The 14,494-nt window shown below is 34.6% G+C and overlaps 1 protein-coding gene across 1 annotated transcript; it reads right to left on the bottom strand.

The window, feature by feature from the left end:
* Positions 1-1,622: 1,622 nt before the first annotated feature.
* On the bottom strand, positions 1,623-1,961 carry LOC112504648 (uncharacterized mitochondrial protein AtMg00820-like). Its single transcript, XM_025108598.1, has one exon. It carries the CDS (start codon positions 1,959-1,961, stop codon positions 1,623-1,625), a length of 339 nt encoding a protein of 112 aa, XP_024964366.1.
* Between the last annotated feature and the right edge of the window lie 12,533 nt (positions 1,962-14,494).

The raw sequence follows: 14,494 nt of genomic DNA, 5'->3' as shown, positions 1-14,494 counted from the left end.
ATTATATGTTTAGTGTTGCAAACTTGTATTTGGGATTGTAAACTTTAAATATTTTGTAATTATGTTTTAAATTGTATGGTTGTGTTGTTTATACACTATTRSTATGAGMCTCTMCCTGCCATACCCCGTGTTTCCGCTTTAGCAGGGTGTGACAAGAGCAAGGAATGGGGAAAGGGGAAAGGGGCATATGTTTCTCGTGACAAAAATGTTAGACCGATTAATTTTTTTATGAAGTATATGTATATATTGTGTATTATAATTGTGTGCTGTTGGTAATATTTTTATGATAATGAAATGCATACAGTGAGGCTATTTGTAGCCATTGACAACAAATGGAAAGGAGAAGATTATGGAGCTAAACTAAGCAAGTTACAACAAAAATATATTGACCAAAAATAGATTAAATTCAAATTATGAATTTGAATCTTTTGGATGATCCTTAATACGCCCCCGCAAGATGGAGGAGCCATTRGAGACTCCAATCTTGGACCGTAGATGAAGAAATGTAGAGCGGGGTAGTGGTTTGGTGAGAGCATCAGCAAGTTGATCCGTGGAGTTGATATGGAGCACTCGAAGAGAGCCATTGGTGACTTTTTTTTTTTAAAGTGGTAGTCCAAGGCGACATGTTTCTTCCTAGAGTGGTAAACCAGATTGGAACACAAGTATGTGGCTCCTGTATTGTCGCAATAGAGATTTGGAGAATTATCTGTGGCAATACCAAGTTCATGGAGTAGATTTTGTACCCAAGAGACTTCAGCAGACGTATTGGCAAGAGCCTTATATTCTGCCTCCGTAGAGGATCGGGATACAGACTTCTGTTTGGCAGATCGCCATGAGATAATGTTCCCCCCAAGATATAATAAGTATGTTGTAGTGGACCGACCAACAGTAGAAACGCCGCCCCAGTCGGAATCGGAGAAAGCTTTGAGATCAAGTGTCGTTGCCCGTTTCAAGAAGAGACCATGATGTATGGTGCCTTTTAAGTAGCGGAGAACTCTTTTTAATGCTTGCCAATGCATTTGAGAAGGAGCATGCATAAACTATGATAACTTATTAACCACAAATAAGACATCGGGTCTTGTATATACGAGATATTGGAGGGAGCCCACTAGTTTGTGATGCAGAGTCGGGTCAACCGGGGGAGAGCCATCCATTAGGGTGAGAAGAACTGATGAGGATAGTGGAGTGGCAACTTCTTTTTTACCTTCCATGTGAAAGTGGGTGAGAAGATCTTGAATGTGATGATGTTGAGAGTAGAAAAGCTGGAAACGGTGGAGATAACCTCTATGCCAAGGAAGTGATGTAATGGACCAAGGTCTTTGATAGAGAATCGTTGGGCAAGAGTGTGGACAAACTTGGTCAAGAAGGTAGGATTGTTACCGGTGAGGACGATATCATCAACATAAACCATGAAGTAGCATGTGACACCATCGTGATTATAAATGAAGAGAGACGCATCTGCCATAGATTTATGAAACCCAAAGGATATAAGAAAGGTGGAAAGCTCAGTGTACCAGGCACGAGGTGCTTGTTTAAGGCCATAGAGAGATTTTTTGAGTTTACAGATGTGGTTAGGAAATTGAGGGTGTATGTAACCGGGAGGTTGGAGCATAAACACCTCTTCATTCAAGGTGCCATGAAGAAACGCATTGTTCACATCGAGTTGACGAAAGTGACAAATATTTTGAGAGGGCAATGGAGAGAATGGTTCGAATAGTGACGGGCTTAGTGACTGGACAGAAGGTGTCAAAGTAGTCTTTGCCGTATTGTTGTTGGAAACCTTTAGCCACTAACCGAGCCTTGTATTTGGCAACAGAACCGTCTGCGTTGCATTTGACTCGAAACACCCATTTACAATTGATGGGAGTATGAGAGGACCATGGAACAAACTCCCAAGTGCCGTTATGAAGTAAGGCATTGAACTCCGAGTCCATTGCTTTGTGCCAATCTGGGTTTTTCATGGCTTAAGTGTAGGTGGTGGATTCAAGAGTGGTAGGAATCGGGTGTAGGGTGGATGTATTAATAAATGTGGAGTTAAAGTATTTAGAGTTCGGTTTTCGGTGTCTTGGTGGAAGCAGAGGTGAGGGATGAGAAGGGTGGGCATGTTGGTCTGGAGTGGGTGAGGAGGAAGTGAAGATGGCAGATTGGGGAATATGTTGGTTGGAAGTAGTAGCTTAGGAGGAAGTTAGGGTGGAGAGGGCAGGTGATGACTGGTTGGGTGATAAGGTTTCATTGGGGTCTAGCATTGAGGTGGTAGAAGATGGTGCATGTAGGGCTGCATGTGAAGTAGGCAAAAGTGGTTGGGCAACAATATGTGAACTTGGAATGGCAGTGGGAGGTACATGCATATGTGTCTGAGGTGGCATAGATGTTGCAAGAAAATTGTTAGCCGTAGGTAGAGGAGAGCTATGTAGGGTGTTTTGGTAGGGGAAAATGTGATTGAAAAACTCGACATGTCGGGAGTGATAGAGTCGATTATTTTTGGATCAAGGCATTTATAGGCTGATTTTGATGGGGAGTATCCGAGAAAGATGCATGGTGCAGATCGGGGTTGAAGTTTGGATTGTGTGTAGGGCCTAAGCCAAGGAAGCATAGGCATCCAAAAGACTTTAATTTGGAGTAATTGGGTGGTTGGTTGAACAAGAGTTCAAATGGACTCTGATGATCAAGGACCGGAGTGGGTAGTCTATTTATTAGGTAAACGGCAATTTGAAAAGCGTGTGTCCAAAAATGGACAGGCAGACCGGCATAGTGAAGGAGGGCTAGCCCGGTTTCAACAATATGGCGGTGGCGTCGTTCAACGGTTCCATTTTGTTCTGGTGTGTGGGGAGGGGTGGTATAGTGGGAAATGCCATTTGTTTGTAGAAAAGAGGTTAGGCCTTGGTATTCGCCACCATTGTCGGTGAATAGAGATACAAGTGGGGTGTCAAAATATTTTTCCACTAGTGATTTAAACTGTGGAAATAAGGTGGCAACATCCGATTTACGTTTTATTGGGTATAGCCAAACATACTTGGAGTAAAAGTCCACAAATATGACATAATATTTGAACTGGTCAATGGAAGTTTGAACGGGTCCCCACACATCTGAGTATACAAGTTGTAGTGGTTTATTCGCAACAAGTGAATTTTGACCAAATGGAAGTCTGTGACTTTTATTAATTGAACAAAACGCACAATGATCAGGAAAATTAGACATAGACTTTGAGGTAAGACCTAAATGTTTAATGATAGACACAAAGGTTTTTATTGATGGGTGGCAAGTTTATGGTGCCAATCTAGAAACGAAGTGTTGACGGTGTGGTTGATTTGGCGAGTGAACGGCAAGGTAGCATGGTAAACGTCATTAGTGTTCTCCCCCCGCAAGAGACGCGCCCCCGAGCGAATATCCTTCACAAAAAAGTGAGTTGGGAAATTCACAAGAAACTTGATTAGCCTTGCATAATTTAGCAACTGATATAAGGTTCCTTTTGAGATTAGGAACACATAGAACATTAGGCAAATTTAAAGTTTTGTATGCAATATGAATTTATTTTTGGCCAGTATGAGAGATTTTAAGGCTCTTACCATCACCAAGGACAATCTCATCAGGGCCTCCATATTCAGAGAGATTGTGAAGTGTCGCACGATTGGAGGTGACGTGGTTAGAGGCACCACTGTCAAAGAGCCAAGTTGGTGTAGGATTTGTGGAACCAGATGTAGTAACATTTGCAACAGGACTTGTACCTTGGGTATTCACTACTGAGATATTGTTTTCTTTGAGAAATTTTGAGAGCTTTCTGCAGTCCTTTGTCTGGTGACTAGAAATATTGCAGTAATGGCAAAAATATGCATTCCGATTAGAACGGGTTCTGCCTTGCTATGAAGAAAACCATTGAGGACGAGAGTTACGCTGCTAATTGTTGGGTGAGTACCTGTTGGTGCGTGGGGCCGTAGTCGAAATAGTAGGAGTGTGAGACTGAAATCGATTTGGCTGTCGATTGGTGTAATTGACGATGGTCAGCACAGGTTCGGGTGTCACCGAGGCAGCTTTCAGGGATCGCTCAAAGTCAAGGAGTTTATCAAATAACTTCGGATATGAGATCGGAGTCTCATGAACTTTGAGTGCAACAACAATTGTGGTGTATTCGTCACCGAGTTATGAGAGAATGTGAACAAGCAAATCTTCTTCAGCCACCGGGTTTTGGGCAAGGGCCAAATCGTCTGCAATTGATCTCATATCATGTAGATAGTCTGTGATGGATCGATTACCTTGTGGATTTTTGGCCAACTTATATTTGAGGGAGATAATACAGGATCGTGAGACACTCGCGTAACTCGAGTTGAGCCTTTCCCATGCTTCTTGGGTTGTGTCAGCAGAAGATATGATCGGCTGGATGGGGTCGGAGCAACTCCCTAATAGTGCACTGATTATTATCTGGTCTTATCTGAACCATAGAAGGTAGTCAGGATTAGGAGTTGTTTTCTCTTTATCGGTTATGACCTTTGATGGTGGTTGAAGGGTACCATCAAGATATTTGTAAAGATCAAGTCCAATCAAGGTTGATTGAACTTTCTTCCTCCATACATTGAAGTTTGAGGCTATAAGTTTAATAGGAAAATCATTAGGGGTTGTGAGTTGGATAATGGCTGAAGTAGGCTTAACCATGTGAGAGGAAGATGATGGGGTTGAGGATCAGAACTCGTTTGAGCGATTTAGCTTTGATATCATATAATGTTGTGTTGTTGGTAATATTTTTATGATAATGAAATGCATACAGTGAGGCTATTTGTAGCCATTTACAACAAATGGAAAGAAGAAGATTATAGAGCTAAACTAAGTTACAACAAAAATATATTGACCAAAAATATATTAAATTCAAATTATGAATTTGAATCTTTTGGATGATCCTTAATATGTATATATATATATATATATATATTTATATATATATATATACTAGTTGTGTACCCGCGCAATGCGGCGGGAGCTATGAATTTTAACGATTTTGAAGCTTCAATGGTTTTGTTAGAGGAGATTTTAACGATGATATAACTTACACTTGGTCATTACATATTAATACAATTTGAATAAATAAGAGTTATCGTTTCAATTACAGTCTATCAACGAAAAAAAATGTATGACAATTTAAAATCCAATATATTTAAACGACTCAACATGCGCTTTTCAATCTCTATAGTTAACCGTCTTGATATCGTTGCTTTAGGGGGAAAAACTATTTATCATACACCTTTCTTGAAGATATATGGCAAACTTTATTTATTCACAACCTTGATGCCTACCCATTTTGATTCATCATCATGAAAACTATCTTTTTACGCAAATATACAACCACCAGTACATTAAGGACACTTCACACCTAACAAAAATTCTAATGCGGCCATCGCAAACGATTTAATACACTATTAAACCTTCCTTTTACAACCATCAATATAGGGTGTCAATGCTAGGAAAATGGTACATTATTTGTCATTGTCAACTTAAACAATCCCAAGGTTAAACATTGATATGAATTCTTCTTTCAATGTCTTGACTTTATTTGACCATGATTAGAGAACAAAATATTCAGGTTGAATTCTCAACAAAAGAGAAACAAGATGGCCAAATTTGCATCAAGAGACTGAATCAAGTTATAATAGAAACATGAGCAATTAGTAGTTGTTTTGACAATGCAACCATTGCATGTATAGATTAAATAAGATGAAGCAGAACATCTCCATAGCTTGGTTACATAGCTAGTATTGCACCTCATTCACCGCCACGAGCTAACAGCCTCGATAGCTGGTCCAAAAATCTGATCCACTGATTTGTTCCAATAGTGTGCAAACTCGAATTTCTTTCTATGAATAGGCTCTTTCATCTGAGTTCAACATAAAAGCTTCAGCATTAATAAGTAAAACAACTTAATAGCAGTGGCTGAGAATGCTTTACATTCAACTTTTCCCAATAGCCATGTGTTTCTTATGTTCATGAACACATTTCAAGCTCATCTAGGCAGGAATCCACAACTGTGACATGTATGCCAAAGCATAAACCAGTGAAGACACCATCACAAATGAGAACAAAGGTAAACATTGATGTAAACCCCAACAATCATATGGTTTGGACTTTGGTTGTTAGGAAAAAGAAAACTTTAGAATGTAAGCAGGGACTTGCAGCTTTCATGTTTCTATCCAAGGTTCATGACCCTACAAAGTTTTAAGCTAGTTCAGTTGTCAGCTACTTGAAGATAATTCTCTCTTTCTAACCAGACTATATCATTTTCAGAGGGACATGCTTTTAAGCATAGTAGCATAAACTATCTGATGCTCATATACGATAAACTATCAGGGTAATGGGCTAGACATTATCAACCATACCACCTTGAAAGCTAAATAATGTCAATAACATAAAATAGAATGCAAACATAATCTTGATCAGAATACAATATAATCAAGTATATAAGCAAGAGAAACCTAGAGAAGCAGCTGTAATAAATGATAATCMCTAAGTTGTCCATGTAGAAAACATATGAGCAATAAGCCATTTTATTAGCATCACACAATCTCAGCAACCTCTGGTTCTATCTGCTATTATAAGAACAAGAGGAGAAACAACAGAAACTGCTTCATTACGACCGGTGATAAAAGGGCTCATACAGATATATATGTTTTCTTGGGCAGAATTCAATCAACTGCAACATCCCTTACTGCTTTGTTTGTCTTCTACAGTTCCAACACCAGGTCTGACAGGAAACATGAATAATGAGTTAGGCATAATATCTTAAGAGACCTCCTTACAGTCTCCTTGACCTTGCACACATTTTATAGTTCCATCAATTCAGACAGTATTCTGGAGCACATTGGTATGCAACTAAAAGCCCCAATGTTCTGCCATACTCATGTATGCTGAAGAATGCAGAACATAGTTGTATTGGATGTTTTTTATTTCTATAAAAAAGGTTTTGGTTGCCTTGGGAGTAGAACGCATTGTGGTAAGAGTAGTTATTATGCTATGTTTGAGTAAGGTCACAATCGAACCATGCTCAATCCCCAGCACAAGAACAAAATGGAAAAAGGAGAAGCAAAATAAAAGGGTCCAGTATATTTACACAGACTATGGCAGAACTTCAAAAAGAGACCTAATTAATGGCCTTATCATCAAACAATCTCACTCTCCATTTCATATTCCCATATGCAAAAGTGCAGCATTTGAATGCCGTAACCTCTGCCTTATGTAATTATATCTTAAATTCTTTTTGTTGCTTCATATTTAAACCAAGAACTATAGTAGAAGTTCGTCTTCGCTATAAACTTGCACCCAACAACAAAGGCGAAGCGGCAGGATCACACAGATTTATAGTTAATCAGTTCTGCAATCCAATAAATTAAGTACTGAAGTTTTCCTTCTACAACTGATCTTATTCTATTTTTGCCAGCCCAATCCTTAGTTGTTGTCAACTTGCATGAATTATGTCATTTAGTTTTAGCATATCAATGTCCAAAGTATGCTGGTTTCAAATACCTAAGAAGTATGTCGTGCTCTCTACATTACTAACTCAGAAGTATGTCCAAAGTATGCTGATTTCATTGTCCAAAGTATGTTGATTTCATTACTAACTCAAGTGTGGACATAAAAGTACTTAAAAATTATACAGATTCATAATTCTTGACAGGTAGGAGAGGGAAAACCTATCAAATCCCAGTTATTCATAATTTCCTTCAACTCATCCACTTGAAGGGCAGGGACAACAATAGGCTGGACAGCTACAGCCTGTGTATCCTTTGGTGCAGCCTCAGTGGCACGATAACCTGAATTGTTTTCTTAAGCGACAAACACACCAGTAAGTCCCAATACATTGTATTCATTTGTATTTGCAGAATAATATAAATAATGTATTCAATAGAATCATGAATGCATCATTAAGCTTAGTGCCTTCAGCCAGACAAACCTGTACGGCTCTAAAAAAGAATTGTGTTTAATATAGTCATGGATGCAATGTACAACTCAAGTGGCTATTCAGATGAACAGTAAAATTCAATTCAAAATACATGGATGTATGTTGGTAACCATGGAACCTGTTTCTACCTTTTTAGAAGTAGAAAATAGAACTTGTTTCTACCCCACAACTAATCAATTAACATAAAATTAAAAATAACACAAACAAACCAACTAATACTAAACACAAACAAATCAAAATCGATTCTAATTGATAGAAAAATGAAACTAAAAGGCAGTAGATGTATGTTGGTTCAAAATGAAAAACTAATTCAAGTGTTACAATTAAGTGGACAGGGAAGAAGTATTGAAAGATATTGTAGCACCCGAGTATTTGGATGATCGAGATATACAATTTTAAACTGAAATCGAAGTTTTCCCCTTTGATTAAYAATGTACCTGGATAATCGATGGTTGTGGTCAATGGTCTTAAACTGTGGTATGTAGTCTTAAACTGGGATCTGCTACCTGATTATCGATGACAACGTCTGTAATCCGTTTCTTGACATCTGAAAAGACTCATAAAAATCAAAATTTGAACCAAACCTATTAGCCAAAATGTGAAATACAATCAATTGATTCTAACCTGGAGAGTGTTGTAACCAATATTCACCTGGTGCAATCTTCAATTAGAAAGAAGTGAAAGGCAAAGAAAATTGAAGAAGATGAAATACTAACAAAACATGAGGCAATAGTATTAGTAAGAATATGTTTGCAAACCATATTTCACTCATGCATAACCAAAGTTACCTAAATAAATTGCCACTTTTTAATCAATATATGTGAGGTTCTTACACTATTCCATAATTATACTTGTATAATAAGAAAAAAACAATATTTCATAATATTCAGATTATGCATGCTCAACAAGTGATGAAAAAGCCACTTTCACCTAGCCATGGAGAATAGTGCAACAAGGTAAAAGTGTGTGGCCATATATGCCATTTTGCATCATTGGCTGGTGTGTGCAAAGTTGTGGAGATACCATAGAGACCCTCTTAAACCATTTAAGTTATTAAAATTATAAAGGTTGGCGTTTTTAATTGGTGGTTTCACGTAATCTTCTGCTAACTCACATTGGATCAGCCCAAAGTGATGATTTATGCAATTTAGAACAATAGGTGTGACATTTAAGTATCTAGAAACTGCAACCATGCCATGTATCTGCATACCCAAATAATAAATTAGTGCATTGATCACTCAAAAGCAATCCTAAAGCAATTCCAAATTGAAAATCTAAATAGAACAACTACTCATAAAATTGGCCTTACAACAATATGCAATTTGCTTCTTGCAATTCTCAACTCTAAATAAATATACTAACTATAAAAATGGCATTCAAGATTAACAACACAAGATTGATAAAATATGAACTTCAATAGAACTRCTACTGTTTTGAAGGCGTCGAGAACTGTTACCAGGGGTCGAGAAGGCGATCAAAAGCCCTACTTTCTGTTGTTTGAATAAAACCGATGAATTAGTTCAAAGGGAAGTTCATTCATAAGAATCAGGCGATTTGGTTCTTTAGGATTTAAATTAAAGGGGTAGAAACCCATAAAACCAGGCAACGATACCATTGAGAATGAAAGTAGAGAACTATTACCTTGAATCGAGAAGGCTGAAGGTTGAAGACATCAGATAGAGAAGCTTCGATCATCAGGGATAAGGGAACAACTGATTAATGGGAAAGGGATATGAAAAACTAATTACCTGGATGAGAGACTGTAAATCGATGGAACCGATTGATTACCTGGAGAGTGATAGATTGAGATTAAAGCCTGAGTGATGGATAGAGAGGATCTCTTCGAAGAGGATGAGCCTAAATCGTTTTGAGTAAGGGATGAGTATCTCTTTGAAGAGGATGACCCTAAACCCTAAGCTTGAATCATATTTTTGAGGGCAAGTCTCTCTCTCATAAGCCAATCATTTCAAATTTGAAATTTGAAATCTAAAATTAGTAAGAGCAGAGAAGCAGTGATCGGATACAGAAGAAAGAAGAAGAAAGGGGCCTAAATTGGTGATAATTAAAGTCGGATAAGGAGAAAGAAGGTTTGACCCAATTATGATTTGGTATTGGATGAAACACTTGTATAAATAACTTGTACATTGTGCATGATAATTGTATTTAAGAGTTTTTTCAAAATCTTGCATAAAATGATTGTAACTTGTGTTTGGAGGGTTGTAATTAAGATATTGACTTAAATGGTTATATATGTAGTATAGATATATATATATATAGAGAGAGAGAGAAAGAGAGAGAGGAACGATCAAATGAAAACCGTCCTCATTTGTGTAAACCAATCTCATCCATCTATTTTCTTGATCAATGGTCAAGATTAGTTTAAGTTATATTAGGAAATTAAAAAAAATATTTTATAATCCCTATAAGGGTAAATTGATAACTTTGGTAGTGGTAATATTTATGTTCAAATATTATAAATAAAATTACATCCATCATTAAAATAGATCAACAATAAAAATAAAACACACTATAATCAATTTAACATAATGAAACCATTTGAATAATAATAATAATAATAAATTACTACTACATTTCATAAACGAAATGGTTTCACAGTTTCATCAAATGAAATGGTTTCATTGTTCACTAATTACACAAAACTTTTTTAGAAACCATGAAATAGTTTCACTTTCTTCAATCGCCCATTACATCGGTCAGCATCGTTTGATGAGTCATTCATCATTTTACACTATTGATAATGAAATTGCTTCACTTTTCACTAATTACACAATTTTCTTAGAAACCATGAAATGGTTTCACTTTCTTCAATCACCCATTACATCGGCCAGTAGGTTTGATGAGTCATTTGTCATTTCACGCTATTGATAATGAAATTGCTTCACTTTTCACTAATTACACAAAATTTTCTTAGAAACAATGAAATGATTTCACTTGATTTCAATCACACATTACATCGGTCAGCATGGTTTGACGAGTCATTTGTCATTTCGCGGTATTGATAATGAAATTACAGCACCCATATCATCATGCACCATATTCATCATGCACCCATTTCATACACCACGCATTTCATTATGCAACCATTTTATAATCATTTTCACTTACTCCATACACCAATTTCACCATGTACGAAACCAGTTTCATGAATATTTTTTTTATTCTATTACTGATTTCATAGATTTATTAATCTAATATCTTCGATTTTCATGGATCTTGGCAATAATAAACCGAGATATAATATAAATAAATCCAATTTTTAATATTATAATTTAATTAAATATTTAAATGTTACTATTTATAAAATATCCTTTATTATGTTACCAAAATTAAGATTTATTAATAATTTTCATATTTAACAGAAAACAATGTAAATGACCAATATACCCTTAATAATTAAATTTAATTAGAAAAAAAAATTCTCATTGGTCGAAATTAGTTTACACGGTTTTCATTTGAACGTGCATCTCTCTCTCTCTCTCTATCTATCTATCTATCTATCTATATATATATATATATATATATATATATATATGTGCGGGTTACGTTGAAAACCGCTTCATTCTTAAAAACCATGCAAACCAATTTCGACCAATAGTAAAATTCCGTTTTTTTAATTAATTTTAATCATTAAGGATTTAATAGTCATTTACATTGTTTTTTTTATTAATATTGGAAGATATTAAATTTTGTTAATTTTAAAAACATAAGAAAGGAAACGTTTAATATGATAGGAGTTAAAAAATTTCTTAATTTAGTTTTTTCACTATAAATATGTTTTATTTCTTTTCACGATTATACAGATTAAAAAAATGAATTTTAAAATCAGTTATTATTTGATCTTATCAACAATTGTCGATGAAATTGTTTCAAATCTTTATTATTTTTTTTGGTGATCTTGTTCCCTTAATAGTTATGAATTTGTATGGTATGGTAGATATAGTAAATTAATGGAACGTGTTCATATATCAAAACTTTTATGGATAAAATAGTTGCATAATTTATTAGGATACAAAATATTTTCTATTAGAAAAGGGGCACTAATTTAATTGAAAAAGGGCATTAATTTAATGAAACTTGTTCAAATTTTGAAAATTTTATGGATGAAGTTGTTGCATAATATAATTGTTTTGGATGATCTTGTTTCCTATAAGTTTTGAAACGTAAACAATATTAAATAGTTTGACCATAAAAATGATTAATGGAAGCAAACAGTGAAACCATAAAAATGCATGACGATAGTTGTTGTTTCATATAATGGTTCATAAAATGTGTAAAGTGTTATAGTTGTGAAACATGTTCATATAATTGTTATTATAATGGTTGGTATATTAATGTTAAGAAAATGATGTGTACTTAGCAAACAGTAAAACCATTTCATAATAATATTGAAACGGATCCATGCACTGAAAACATGAAATTGACAGATGTCTCCTCTAGCAATAGGTTGATTTATGTATTGATGAAACGGTGAAACCTTTTCATTCATGAACTGTAATGGTAAAAAAATTATTTTTTATTATTCAAAAGGTTTCATTATGTTAACTTGATTATAGTGTGTTTTATGTTTCAAAATTTATTACGATATACCTAATTTCATCGGTCTTTACTTTGATCTATTTTATGAAGGATGTTATTTTGTTTATAATATTTGAACATAAAATAAAGATATTTAAATAAAGATATTTTTAGCAAACCTATAATTTTCAAGATTATTCTAACATTTTTGAAAGTATAAGATGATATATATAGTTTTTGAAACAATGATTTTGTTTCATTAACATTAGGATATACATGATCTTGTTGCCTCGGTTATAGATTTGATGTTTTACATTTTTGCCCTTTTTTCAATTAAAAAATAAACTTTTTTTTATTTCCTAATATAAACTAATCTAATCTTGACCATTGATCAAGAAAATAGATGGATGAAATTGGTTTGTAAGGTTTTTACAAATTACGTTGGTTTTCATTTGATCCCTCATCTCTCTCTCTCTCTCTCTCTCTCTATATATATATATATATATATATATATAATAAATAAGTAACTGATTTGGTGAGTCGGTTTCTTATTTTTCCGCCTAAAGACGTATCTAGATACAATTTACATTAAAAATTCAATTAGACTCATTTGAACGTACCTACACACAATTTACATTAGCAGTTCAATTAGACTCATTTGACATATGTCCTCTTATTTAATCAATCCTACTAATTTAGGATGCAATTGATTTTATTCTTGGATTAATTAATTCGTATGGTAACTGATTCTCGAAAAAAATGGTGTTTACTTCTAAGTTTAAATTCAATTTACTGATATAATTTCATTTCTAAATTCAATTTTATTCTAGGGTTAACATCATTTTATTATAAATTAAATCTACTGAAAAGTTTTACTTCAGAGTTATCTTAAGAGAACAAATCTGACATTCTTCAGAGTTAGCTCACTCAAACTCAGAAGTCTGCCTTTTCAGACATAGGTTACCCGAACTCTGGAGTCTGAATTCTACAGTCTTCTTTTTCAGACTTAGAAGTTTGAGCTCTGAAGTCTTCAACAAGTCTGAAGAGTCATTATTCAAAGTTAGCTCACCCGAATTCTGAAGTCTTCTTTTTCAAACTTAGCTCACCCGAACTCTGAAGTCTGAACTCTAAAGTCTTTTTTTCAGACTTAGAAGTCTGAACTCTGATTTAGTGGGATTGATTTTATATTTTAGAGTTATTTCAAAAGTACAAGTCTGACATTCTTCAGAGGTAGCTCACACGAACTCTGAAGTCGGCCTTTTCAGACTTAGCTCACCCGAACTCTGGAGTCTGAATTCTGAAGTCTTCATTTTCAGTCTTAGGAGTTTGAACTCTGAAGTCTTCTACAAGTCTGAAGAGTCATTATTCAGAGTTAACTCACCGAAATTATGATGTCTTCTTTTTCAAACTTAACTCACCCGAACTCTGAAGTCTTTTTTTTCAGACTTAGAAGTCTAAACTTTGATTTAGTGGGGTTGATTTTATATTTTAGTGTTATTTCAAGAGTACAAGTCTGAATAACAATTCTAAATTTACTTCTAAGTTTAAATTCAATTAACTGATATAGTTTCATTTTTAAATTTAATTCATTCTAAGGTTAACTTCATTTTAACTAATTATTGATATAGTTTCATTTCTAGATTCAAGTCTGAAGAGTCATTTTTCAGAATTATTCTTCAGTGTTATACTTTAGAGTTATTTCAAAATTACAAGTCTGAAGTAGCGTTATACTTTCGATGATCATTCATATATGTAAGATAAGTTTCCTGATATGATTTAATTTTTTTAAATTACCCCGTGTAATACACGGGATCGAATCTTGTTGATCCCAGATCTCTCAATAACACTAATAATCGAGTTAAGAATAACCAAATTATAGTGTTTTAATGAACAAAATGATGAACACTCAAGAACAATGTATGAACATTCAAAGAATAATCTTGAGTGCCAATGATTTCACTTTATTCAATATGAAAAACGTAAAACGACATTTTTAACAATAGACCTAATCACCTATTG

Source organism: Cynara cardunculus, unplaced genomic scaffold (assembly GCF_001531365.2).
Source record: "Cynara cardunculus var. scolymus isolate 2C unplaced genomic scaffold, CcrdV1 Un_Scaffold_6341, whole genome shotgun sequence".
In the NCBI taxonomy this organism is placed as follows: domain Eukaryota; kingdom Viridiplantae; phylum Streptophyta; class Magnoliopsida; order Asterales; family Asteraceae; genus Cynara; species Cynara cardunculus.
Note: the sequence above shows the minus strand (reverse complement) of the source record. Positions and strands in the feature narration are given on the sequence as shown.

Excerpts from the sequence above, each read along its gene's own strand:
- LOC112504648 (XM_025108598.1), bottom strand. The coding sequence starts at position 1,961 with ATGAAAAACCCAGATTGGCACAAAGCAATGGACTCGGAGTTCAATGCC.